At 26.4% G+C, this 13,852-nt stretch overlaps 1 protein-coding gene across 7 annotated transcripts in view; it reads right to left on the bottom strand.

The window, feature by feature from the left end:
• The window catches only part of LOC102677657 (echinoderm microtubule-associated protein-like 2), a 35,408-nt gene that overhangs the window by 14,745 nt on the left and 6,811 nt on the right, over positions 1-13,852 (bottom strand). For 3 of the 7 annotated variants that reach the window (XM_031509766.1, XM_006614180.2, XM_006614181.2), the window contains exons 1-2: positions 1,388-1,846; positions 655-885 (exon numbers count right to left, since the gene is read on the bottom strand). In XM_031509766.1, the coding sequence (XP_031365626.1) occupies positions 655-885; positions 1,388-1,439 (283 nt within the window). In that variant the 5' untranslated portion in view covers positions 1,440-1,846. Of the gene's footprint in view, positions 1-654; positions 886-1,387; positions 1,848-5,917; positions 6,378-8,587; positions 8,693-13,852 lie in introns of those variants that run through there. The other 4 variants (XM_006614176.1, XM_006614178.1, XM_006614177.2 and 1 more) reach the window with 4 other exon arrangements.

Raw genomic sequence — 13,852 nt, 5'->3', positions numbered from 1 at the left:
TCAAACAATTTCCATTATTTTCTTACAAAGAAATAATTTAATTTCCTCTCATTATTTCTAAAGTTTATCCGATATTTAATATTTATACGATTCAAATATTTTATTACGATAATTCTATATACGTTCTGGATGCGTTCATCTTTATTGGTTTTTCTACTTTTGTTCCGTCGCGTCGTATCGAGAATCAATAATGGCTCAACCCTGTTCCACGCGAAAGTAATAAAAGATCAAATACTAATTATTCCGATTGATTGACGTATTCAACTTTGCACGATTTGCCACGCCTCGAGTTTTCGTTATTTCAAATACGGGTCACGAACAGATATCATTTATAAAGCAAAGCAGAAGATATCGATCAAAGGAAATTTTATCTATTCCATTATAATCTATCGAGTGTTCACTTTTTATTCTCGAAGCTTTAGCACGATAATTACAACGTTATATATTTTCTGAAACTTGTCGTTCATCTTTTCTGTCAAGATTTTCTTTCCTAGCTTCTCTAATTTTGAAAATATTGTAAAACATTGTAATAAAAATACACCTTCTATAAAAATTTGTATGCCTTCGATAAAAGGCAAGTTGAACACGTTAGCAATTCGCGATTTTAGGCATGCAAAATAATCGGCAAGGATCGTGATTCCGACTTGTACTTACTCCTAAGCGATACGTGTCCGTTCCTTAAGGGCGAGGACACCATCCTCTCGTTTCTCCTCTCGTTCCTCTCATCCTCCCTTTTTTCGCGTCCTTCCAACAGTGCGATCCGCCTTAACGCGTCTGCGAGAGTAGCGCGAAGACAAACTATCTCGTCCCTTTGCGCCAAGGATTGCCTCTCGAGATCCGCGACTCGGCCCAACAGGGATCCGGTCTCGCACTCCAACATCTCGTCTGTAAAAGGGAATTCTCGTTCATCGGATCGAGCATTGTTATCGCTTCGCCAATTTTATACAATTTTTTACCTTACATAAATATATTTCGTCAATCTACAAATACCAGTTTATTTTCTCAGCTTTATCAGCTTTGTGCAATTCTGTGCCATAACAGCTAATCGTGATTGTTTTAAAATTTTCGCTTCAATACCTTGCGATTTAATCAATATCCATAGGAAAATAAATAGCTATTATTTTCATTTGTAAAAAATATTATAATCAACACAGAAAATTGACATAGATATTATTAAATGATTTATTAAAAAATGATCTATTGAAATTCTCTGCTTTTTCGTTTTCATGTATATTATATTGGTTTATAATTTGTAATTAAACATCGAATATATAATTATTTTTTCAATGAAACATCGTGTACAACTTGATACACGATGGACGAAAAATAATGAACAAATAATAAATAATAAAACGTTGTAAATTTTGTCGTTCTGTATAATACTCACGCCACGCCTGCTCCGCTTCATCGATGGTGTCCATCGTGTCCGGCGTGGACATTGCGATTAACCCCTTACGGTGACCCCGACGTATTAATACGTTATTCAATTGAACTGATTAACAAGCGCAAACAGAGCCAATGTGCTGTCTCGCGTACATGTCCTCTCCACCGAGTCACTTTTCTTTCGAAACGCGAAACAACCACACCAGTGCTTCATCGGACGGATAAACAATTAATAAACACATCGTCGAAAAATTAATTGACGATTTTAATCATTTTTCCAATGATGGATTATGGATTATGGACTCGTTTTTTTTTTCATATTTCCAACAGTCTTTTATGAATTCATTATGTGTTGAACAAATTGATCTTTTCACAATCTTTATCTCGTCTCACCGTTTCATATATTTCGATTGATCGATCCATCATTTATCTCCTGATCGAACAATTCAGCATACGAGATGGATCTATATCGTGACCATTTCAATTATTTTCATTTCAGGTTATAATTTTTTTTTTTTCATAAATAGATCTTCGATATAATAATATTTTAATTTTTTAAATCTTTTAGAAAAAAAAGATAAATTTCTATTTAAACGATTACTTTCAATATTGTCGTGCATCGAAGTCGATTCAAATATATATATAGATATTTTCTCATCATAGAAATAAAAGGAAAATCTTATTATTTATAATAATATTAATATAATTCATTCTTATGAATTGCAAATATGATTATTAATAATTGTTTCGAATAAATGCAACCTTGAAATATGAGAAAGAAGAATCTTGAATCGAATAAATTAACAAATGAGGCTTAAAATCAACTTATTAATTTAAATCTTAAAGAATCGCGTTTAAAATTAATTAATGCTGAAATGAGATTTTAGCATTTCAAAAAAAAAAACTAATTTAATTAATAATATTTTTATATAAAATTAATAAGATAAAATTTGAATAGAAACTTTAATTTATTATACGTATTATATAATATTATACATATTATATAATAAAAAATATAAAATCCGATTATATTTAGATATTATTTTCGATCTCTTACTTATTATGTTCGATATTACACTACAACTATGAATTTCTATTATTTTTTATTATTTTTAATTTTCCGAGTTTAACATTTTGAAAGAAATGACAGAAAAAATGGTTACGGATACATTAAGAAATGATGTTTGTTTTTTTCGTGACAACATTATTAAGAAATAATACATAAGGGAATCGTCTCACGGAATTTATAACGTACCTACACATTTAGTCCGATTATATGCAAATCATTTTGTAACGTACAATTATTTAATAACCCACTTCCCATAATTTGAACACAAATTGGTAACAGCAAAGTGTTCCATTTACCTTGATAAAAAAGATATTATTAAGATTATTGAGATAATGTTAATAATTATAGTTTTCATATTTACCCATTTATTTACTACATGCGATAGAAAAAAAGTTTTCGTAATCTTTTAAAATAGATTAGATAAATTATTGATGTTATCTCTATGTTCGAATTCAGAGGTCAACGTTACACTCTCTTATTTCGATTATTACCCATTACGAGAATTTCACGAACCGATGCCAATCGACGAACGAACCGTGAAACGCGATTTTGAAATTATTTGCGCGGCGTGATACGCCATGAATCGAATAATAATAATAATAATAATAATAATAATAATAATCGCGAATCGAATGTTAAAAATCGCGATCAACAGTTTGAATCAATTATTATTGCCAATTAACGGGGTGCAATTAACGCGACGGAAAGTGAGTTGAGAGAGGGAACAAACGCGACGCGAATCGAGCAATTCAAGTTGGGGAGGAGATTGACATCTCTGGAAACGCGAATATTCATTGAAAGTGAAACCCGTGCGCAAACCCGTTACGAATAGCGATAAACAATTCGTACACACAATTCTCATCATCAACCATTTTGTGTTCGAAATGCTAACTTCTCGAGATATTTTTTTCTTTTATTATATATATATATCTTTATAAAGTTATATACATATAACTTTAACAATTCATTTATATATTATTCCATCTTTTGTATGAATGTTTTTTTTTGTTTTTTTTTTTTTATACTTTACTTTAATATTTAAATAATTGAATTTTCAAGTTATAGTCTCTATTAAATACAAATTTTCAATAAAGCTTTTGATCTTTCTCTCTCTCTCTCTTTTTTTTTCTCTTCTTTTCTCTACAATAATTTATAATGATTCATAACAAAATTTTTTTTTTTTATGTTATGAATATAACATCTTTTCATTAAATTGTCAATAACGTAATAAAATAAAATATTTATATATCATTATTTTAATATTATAATACAATAATAGATATTATAATGCAAAAATATAAAAATAATAGATTATTTTTAATTAGAAAACGTGAATTGTTAAAGCATCGAATGTATGACTGTACGATTTCAAAGACGATCTTTGATAATGGATAACTAAATATAAAGAGAAACGGAAAAATACATTCGAATTGATTAGTTCTTTATAGTAGGATTTACGTAATCTACTCAAAGAAAATGAAAGATCAAAAAATAATAGAAAAAAAAAAAAAATCTAAAATTTCAAATCGATAGGATTGTTTCTATACAAATTTTATATAATTTATCATAAAAATGATATTTAAAATAACGAAAAAAAAATTTGATTCCTCGTAATTATTAATAATATAGAACAATATCAAATATTTTAATATTATTTCACATTATATCGTTCAATGTTTCAAGAATAATAATAATGTAGTTTAATTAAGTTGAGAAAATACTATTAATAATTATTTGATATTTATGATATTTATTATTTTTATTATATATGGTTTTCATCTTTTTTTATTCTGTCATTAAAAGAAATATCATGTAAAATATTGCAAGTGTTGTAACACGCGAATTTTTTCAATAATTTCACTTCACTTTTCAAGAATATTATTAATAGTTTTAAAAACGCTAAAAAATATTGCTAAATTATTAGTAATATTCATTTCGTTCAAAATATATTAATTATTAATACATATTAGTTACTCATGCAATATTATACAATATTTATCGTAGACAAAAATTTTACCCTCGATATAATTTAGATTAATTTTAATTAATATAAGAAAAGCATCAAATATGAGTATATATTATTATTATTATTCTCGTTATGATAGATTAATAATTTCTTAACAAAACGTATATTTTCGTCACCAGACATATAAATGGAATATCGGCATTATATAAATCTACGTATCTTTCAAAGATATGAAAAAACATTTAACGTTCCTTCTTTTTTCGAAGATAAACACCGAATGAGTTACAATAAAAATATCAAACTGACTATAGTAAGTTGCATTAAATATTTAAAAGTTTAGTTATATTTGATATTTTTCATTCAAAAAAATATTTATGCATATATATGATATGATTTTATTGCAAAAATAAATATAGAACAAATTGTAACTTTTTTTTCTTTTTTTTAAGACAACTATATGATTTAAAATATTTGCTTTGAATCATTGTAATCAATAATCGGTAAGAAATAGCAATAAATCAGTAGTGAAAAAAAATATAACTTTTGCTATTGTGTAAAAATATAGAGATGAAGAAGTCATAGTTGTGGTTAAATCAGTTTTTTAAAATTTAGTAAATATTAAACTTTCTTAACGAAACATATTATTCGATAATGTATAATTTATTTTATATTCAAAGATTATTATTATTATAGAAGAAAGGAAGAAAAGCAATATTTATTATATTGATCAATATCGATAAAATGTATTTTTTAAATAATTTTTTTTAAATAAAAAATTATTAATTAAAAATTAATTATTATATTAATTTTATCAACGATAAATATTTTATAACGTATATTTCACGTGTCACGAATCAAAATTCTTCCAAATTTTACACATTTTAATGTCTAACTAACTCATCATGTTCGAAAATCATTGATCAATAGAACAAACGATAAATAATTACAACGCAAATAGAGTCACTCATTGTTTCCAAAACAAGAAATTATTTGTTGTCAAACGTTTCCAAAATTTGCGCAAACATCGAAATGGGTATTTAAGATCGACACTTTGAAACCACAATGTAAACTAAATTCTTGTTGAACTATGAAATTATTCGCGATCAAATATCGTTTTAAACCTATTTCTATTCATAAATTTGACACTTCTTTACACGAGTTTTCTTAATATCGCAACAAAAAAGGAAGAAAGAAGAACGAAAAACATTTAATCCTGTAAACGTTATGGTTTAATCTTTGTATATCGTGCAAGTGACACGAATTTTTTATCGATATTTATTGGATTATCGTTTGTTACGATATAAATTCATATTATATTATTATTATTATTATTATTATTATTATTATTATTATTATTATCAACTATCATTTTATTATTATATTATTATTTTAAATATATATCGTTATTTCTATTGTGTAATAATTTTAATAATAATATATATATATATGCGACATAAGCGCTTAAAGGATGATTAAAAATTCAAAAAAATATTCTCCACCTCATCCTGATCCTCATCTTCGCTAAAATTCTTTCCTCACGTGTAACATCATCGTATCACTTTAACAAATAATAAAACTTAGAGAAGAAATCTGCACCCCGCATACACGATACGAAAAGAAAACGCGCGGCCGGCACATAAACGATTCATTTTGTATTCGATTATTTACGATTAATCGTGATTAATCGCCGACTAAACTTATAACGTGGCATATCCCTACTCGTTCGATATTTCGGGAAAAAAATAAAAATCGCGTTTCAACGAAGACACGCGCACACCGAACGTGGAAAGAATCGTGTTGGATCGGGTCAAAGCGAAAGGGCTTTGCACTTTCCCTCGAAAGTAGTTTTCACGACACCGACGTTTTCATCGCGAGACCGTGTAACACGTGTGTTTTCCGTACGGCCGCCCCAACGTTACTGCCAGCCCGAGAGTACAGCTGCTTAGCCGCGATCAATACGTTCTAGATACTCCAGATGATCCAGATGACTACGCTACGCGAACCATTGACTGGGGTCACGATAAGCACACGATATATCCTGTACATACACATATACCGATTATTCTTTCTGCCTTCACCGATTTGCTTTATTTTTATTTTTTTTTGCACGATACTCCATTTTTTTCAAATAAATCTTAACCATTAACTTATATTATAGTAAAAATATTTTTCTCCTTTTTTATTTTCGAAAAAATTTTTCTTACGATGAAATCCATTCAATGTGATTTTTCTCTAAACTTCGTCAAAGAATTTAGATTAAAAATGCATATTATGCTCATAAATCTAATACTTTTTTATTTCTTTTTTTTTTAACAGCCCAATAGATAAATAGAACTAATTTTCTTCCATTAGTACGTGTCAATTGTTTAATTTTTTTGTCTTTATTATATTTCTTTATCTATTATTTTCACAATTGCAATTATTATTTCACTTTTCTTAAAGAGAACATATAATAAAAACATATCATACGTAACATATTACCATACACAATGATTTTTATAATTATTCCATAAATAATACTTATATGATTATAATTTTTATATCATAACATAATACCAATTATAAATTTGATAAAAAATATTTTTCACTACTGATATTTTTACACATTTATAATAATTGTTTTTAAGTTTCCCTTTCCTTCAATAACAATTATTCCATAAATCAAAATCCCCTACACGATCGAACACATTTCCGGAGATGAAATTAGATTCGCGTTCGATTTATCCTTTAGATTTATGCTATTCGTCTCTAACAAACGAATCGCATCCTGGATATCGAACACACCCTAACTATTCTTTGAAATCATCTTGTCCTATATCGAGGGAGTTGTTCCATTAAAATTATTCGTGTTATGTCATCCTTCGGCACTATTCCAGCGAATGCAGTCTAGAAAATAAAATTGAACCAAGCGGAATCCTCGTTTGTCGCCAAGCGAACATTCTACATACAAAATATTACATATTTTTACGAAATATTATAAAACTGGTCTTGAATTCGAGGATTTTATATTTTTACTATATTTAACAAAAATTATTTATGTATATTTTGTTATGTACTTCTCTTCGCAATTAGATTTTTGTTAATTAAATACTAGGAAGTTTTATAACATTTAACGATATATATTGTATCGATATATTAATAAAATCATTAAATAATTAAAAATTTATAATCGAAAATGAATATCATTGCGATAAGTGTTCATGCAACCAGGTGTTGAAACGTTCGAATATTCAAATGAAATAAATGTTGACCAAATTTCGTAAAATTCTATCCAAGAATTCGTTATTCGACTAAATAAGCGAAACAGTGGATCAATAATAACGAAAGAACAGGATGAGGATGGCACACCTTCGCATAACGTCATCGAGCCTTGAATGACTTACATAACAAGTGACATCGGCCACCATACAATGTCTATTTTCCTCATTTACGACGCACATTCGACTTTGCGACGAAGCGTCTCTCTAGTACTGTTCCAATTGTCAAATTACGATCCCCACATCTACTTTACCATATTGAAATTACGAGTTTCACGTTCAAGAAATAAAAATATATAATATAGAATATCTTCTATCTTTTATCTTCATTTTTCTAATTTTCGACGTTGATTTGCAATTAATACCATTGCATGTTTTTTTATTAACATTCAAATTGATTGATTTCAAATTTTCTCGCTTTTGCACATTAAAAAATTAAAAATTAAAAATTGTAGTAAAGTGTTTTTTTTTTAAAAACAATTAATATATATTTATTCAAATAAAAATATAATTACGTATATTTAATTATATATTATTTGTCTAATATATGTATAGATATGTAATTATGAAGATATATATTAGAAATCAATAGTTTTAGCTTTAAACAATTATCACTGGAATAATGAATATTCAGATTATATGACTCTTCATTTTTTGATAAAATCAAGGTAGAAAATTAGCCCACGATAAATTGCCATAACTGTAATTTCTGTTCATAGAAGCGTACCGAGTTACTAGATGACTACACAACTAGGTGAAATAATATTATATTTAAACTTATTTTTTATTATTCTTTCTTTTTTTTTTATAATTTCCGCTCAATCATTATATACCAGACGAATAAATGTTTTAATATTTATGAATAGGAATATATGTATGTACAAATATGTAATAAAAAAGAAAAGAACTTACTCATTTCTTGTTTCGCGTTGTGTGTCGTATGCCCGTTTACGTGCATCGTTGTGTCCGAACTTTTCTTTTCATACTGATGTTGCTCCTTCGTTGAGGACTCCGTGTCTGGAAAAAGAAATAAATATAATTATTATTATGAATCGCAATTTTTATACATAATAAGAATAGTAATTAAATTACTAAAAGAAAAAGATATTATAGATAATTATTTTCCATAAATTTAAAAAAAAATATTATATCTTCGTTCAATAAATATCTTGAAAAAAGAATTATTTTTATTAATTACCGATATTATTCTTCTATATATGAATTATGTGCATGTGTAAATGAATTTCTGATAATAATTTTTAATCTGATAAGAATATACAATATATCCTACAATATGTTGTAATATGTAATAATATAATATAACTTTGAATTGATATGTCTATGACGTATAGAATATCAAAATATCGGAATAATAAAACCGCGGAATAATAAAAATATCAAGCAAAAAAAGAAAGAATAATATTACAAAGATACAAAGATATTAACCGCGTCATGATTCGCATGATTTCGCTCATGATGTCTTTGGTTTGAAAATCGGTCATCAAATTGCTACAAATTGTTTATTCTCATTTGATAATTTTGATAATTTTCAACAAAAATCTTCGGCTTTGTTTGCCCTGCGTTTAATTCGATTTTCTTCGTGCTTAATATATTAATCATTATATGATATGATGATATATCGTATTCATTTTATTTATTATTATATTATATTATATATTTTTTATTTTTCTTGTTAATATAACAGCTTAATATGATATATAAAAAAAAATTAAATATTTTTTTCCTTTTACTTTGTTGTTTAATTCTTTAATTTTATCATTCAATCAGGAAAAAAGAATAAAAATGCGCCGCAACCTTGATCAATGAAAACGAATGGCGTGATCGCGAATGTAGCTAATGTTGTTTTAGAAACTGGGACGTGTTGCATCTTCGTTTATATTCTATATAAAAAAAAAGAAGAAAAAAAAAAAAGAAAATGTATTAAGTTTTACTATGAATTCAGATGCAATAAACATATTTTATCAATTCGATTCATCAGAATTAGAAAATTGTTTTTACTTTTCATTTTATATTTATTGTAATATTATTATTTATTATAATATTTTATTTAATTGAATACATATAAAAGTTAAAATTATACAATTTTTGCTATGAATTTAAAAAATTATCAGATTTCGAAAATAAAACTTAATATATTATATTGTATAATTATAAATCTTAAAAATTATTTATTTATATTTCATTTAATTACAAAATTTAAAAATAATAATTTGCTTCATTCGATATAAATTGATCAAAGTTATTCGAATAACATTATACCATTTTTTTTTTAAAATAAAGAAAAAGTAGTCAAATATCAGTTTATATATTCCTTTCTAAGTATGAATAAAATCAATTATCAATCGTGTTCAAACATCCTAAGTTTTCTTCACTTCTCGATTCGATACAACCTTGATTAACCGGTTTAATGGAGACCGAGACATGTCATTTAAATAATCTATCGGATAATCTAGACTTGGATTAAATAGATATATCAGAATATTAAACATTAGAAATCCAAATCAATTTATTCTCAAATTTTAGAATTAATAATTTTTGCAATCTCGCCTTATATTTTGAGGAGTCTAATTTATATACTATGACTATATACTATGATAAATTTAATTTAAATAATCTTTTTAAACTATAATTTTAAAATCATTAAAATATTATTTTAAAATATTCTACAAAAATACTATAGAATTTTTGTTACAATAATTTATTCCTATAATTATTAATACGATTATGTCTTCTAAAATATCATTTATTGACAAATTTTTAAATTTCCTACAATACGATTCATTTTTTTTAAATACGTGTATGTTTATGTAAAAAATAATTCATGCAACCAAATCATACTTTTTCTTATTATAATTAAAAAAGAAAAGATGGGTATTTTTAAACAAAATTATATTTTCGATATATGATTAAATTTGATATATATAGTCGCACATCAAAGTTATATAACCATAACAAAAAAGTGAATATTTTTATTGAAATCAATCTTTCCCACAAATATTTTACATATTTTATTTTATTTTAATAATATTCGAATCTTATTATGAAATAAATCCTTTATATCTTTTTTTATTTAAATTTGTATACGTATATCGAATTCGATCCCATCGCTATTTGTAGTAAGAATTGAAATGATTGTTTCGAAAAGTGGCAAACGATAGGGATAATATTCTCGAAAAGATGATCGGAGAGAAATCGTGAATCAGGATATATCGAAAGAGATCTATACCCAAGAGAGTCCTTCTATAATACATAAATATATATTAACGTATAGACATAATCATTTCGCCCGAAGCGATCGCTGAAATAGCGAGAGACGCGGGAACGAGTTGAAATACAAAACCAGTAAGCATTGACCTGGTCAGAATGTTGCCTTATTGGTGCATAAGGCTGGCCCCCACGAAGCTTATTTTACGATACCGTCTTGTGAACAGATACGAGTATATTTCTTTCTTTCTTTCTTTCTTTCTCTCTCTCTCTTTCTCTCTCTTCCCGCGTTCTCTACTATATACGCATATACGTATTAAACGCGACGCGGATAATTGGTTCGCCATTCGTAAGCAACCTCGATATCAAGTCAGCGTTAAGATTCACCGGTGTATGGTTCCATCGGTGATGTATTCCTGGGAATCATGCTCGACAAAAATTTCTGTAACGCTTGTGAAATAAATCCGCTTTGTGAAACACGCTTCTTGGTATCATGTTTAATGAATTAATATCGGAAGGCCGGTATATTAGTGGCGCTAGTGTCGCAAACATTTATTTGTGAGTTGAGTAGGGATATTCTCGCATTTATATATAAATTTAACCTTGTAGACTCATTGACGAAAATTTCTTAAATTCTTTTAAATTTTATAGATTAATTAATTTCTATTAGTTTATCTAGAATAAGATACATAAAAAATTACATTTTTTTATACAAAATTTCTTTTTCGAATAAATCGTTCTTGAAAATGTATCGACTACGTACTATGAATTAAGTTATAAGTAAAACGGAGAAAATTTCATTTGCTATCTATCCTCTATAAACCTCATTTCTATCCTATAAAGTTTGAATCATCCTGACCTACTTCTTATCCGAAAGAATCTGACCATGATCTATCTCACACAAAATGTTTCGTCTTATTTAATACGAAGATCTCGCGATAAGTCGACGAAATATTTTACAATAAAATTATTTCGTTCAAAGGGAAGCATTATATCATAATAATTTGTTTGTGGTTTCAAAATAATGAAAATATAAAGATAACACGAAAGACAAAAAATCCATGAAAGAGTAGAGTATCGCGTTGTTTTATTCCACGAATGTGGATCAACATTTTGTATCGTAGTAATATTTTTATAACATCGTAACATCATTGAAAATGATTCACCATTACATTCTTTCATCCCTTTGTCATCTATTCTCGATTGTCCCACGATGCATACTTCTCGTTACTTTCTTTCTTATGTAAGCCAGACAAGAAGGAATGACAATCTCTTGTGGTGGACATCAGATTATGTTAATGATAAACTGGATTTGCATTCACGCAAATTGATGTCACGATATATGAATGATTCCCGTTGCGCATTGATAGAACGTGGCTCGAACTCGAATGAAACTCGCCAATCTTGTTAAACATAATTCTTGCCTTTACCAGAATTGATTTCTCGCTGAAAGTAGATCACATTTGGGAAAAATCTTTAATTTGTACCATACATATTGCGATAAATGTAAATTGTCGAAAGTTTGGCAAGCTTGGCAAGAAATAAAACTTGAGCGGAAGAAAATGAATATTAGATTATATCTGTGTCGAATTTGGCCAAGATAAAAATACTTGATTCGTGTCGAACGAGATACGCTTCATATATCCTGCACAATATTTCACAATGCAATATAATATAATAATATAATAATTATATAAACATATAAATTTAAATTTGATTATACATACAATAATTGATTGTTTTAAATTACCAATATTTGTACAAATTCATAATTTCCATAATGATAAATATAATAATAATATATAATTAAATATATAATTAAATATAATGGAAGACCAGCATATGCATATTTTTACTAATAATTCTAGTATTAATTAAAGATATAATTTAATAATTTTAATTTAATAATTTTGTTGAATCTCAAAACAAATTCCTGATGGAAATAATCTCGAATGGTATAATTGTTATTTTTTTTTCTAAATTTCATTCTTTATTGATCGGTAAAAATCAGAAAATCAGTTAGTTTTCTGGTAAATTTCACTTGAATATGCAATATGTTTCCCGTGATAAAATCATAGTTTTCTCGGAGAAGTTTCTCGCTACAGCAACACACGGCCTGTATATTCATTAGACTTAATGAAGCATCTTAATTAATTTGGAACAGTTTATGTAACGCTAGACGCAGTTGCGTTAGAACATTATGAGATGGGCATCGTCCTTCTTCCTGGTTTCGCATTTACTTTTAAACCAGATTATTCTAAATGTGGAAAAATTACAAGATAATTTAAGAACTGATCTAAATGTTTCATTTGTTCGTGTACTTAATTTTTCTAAACATAATTTTAATGAATAGGCATATTTATATCCGATATATTGTTCAGTGAAAAAAATGTATTGAAAAAAATTTGCAATTATTCGATTCGATGTTTCATATAAAGATTGTAATAACATTTAAAGCTAAAAAATAATTTATTTATAAATATTAATACGCGCATATAAACAGTTATACATATAAATGCAATAAAATATCTACAATCACATGATTAAATATTTATAAGATGATTCTAGATAATTCTAATTATTTTAGCAAAATAATATTAAAAAATTTTCATTTTATAATTAAGTAATAAAATTCAATAAATATTTAGGATCTAAATTTAAAAAAATATATTTTAACATTAATATTTGCTTGATATTATATTTCCTATATATTATATCCTTTATATTATATTTCCTATTTATTAATACGATAAATTTGCCTATTTATTATTACGATAAATGAAATTACGCAATGATATGATAATTAAATCTAATATTTCTTATTTCTTATAATAAATTATAAAGGTCCTTACAGGTGAATAATATAATATAATAATATAATAATTAAGATCATGTTTCTAAAAAAAATATATATTTATTATTTCTTATTATTTAATACTAGACTATCGTTTA

The sequence above is a fragment of the Apis dorsata genome, unplaced genomic scaffold (assembly GCF_000469605.1).
Source record: "Apis dorsata unplaced genomic scaffold, Apis dorsata 1.3 scaffold_172, whole genome shotgun sequence".
Classification (NCBI taxonomy): domain Eukaryota; kingdom Metazoa; phylum Arthropoda; class Insecta; order Hymenoptera; family Apidae; genus Apis; species Apis dorsata.
Note: the sequence above shows the minus strand (reverse complement) of the source record. Positions and strands in the feature narration are given on the sequence as shown.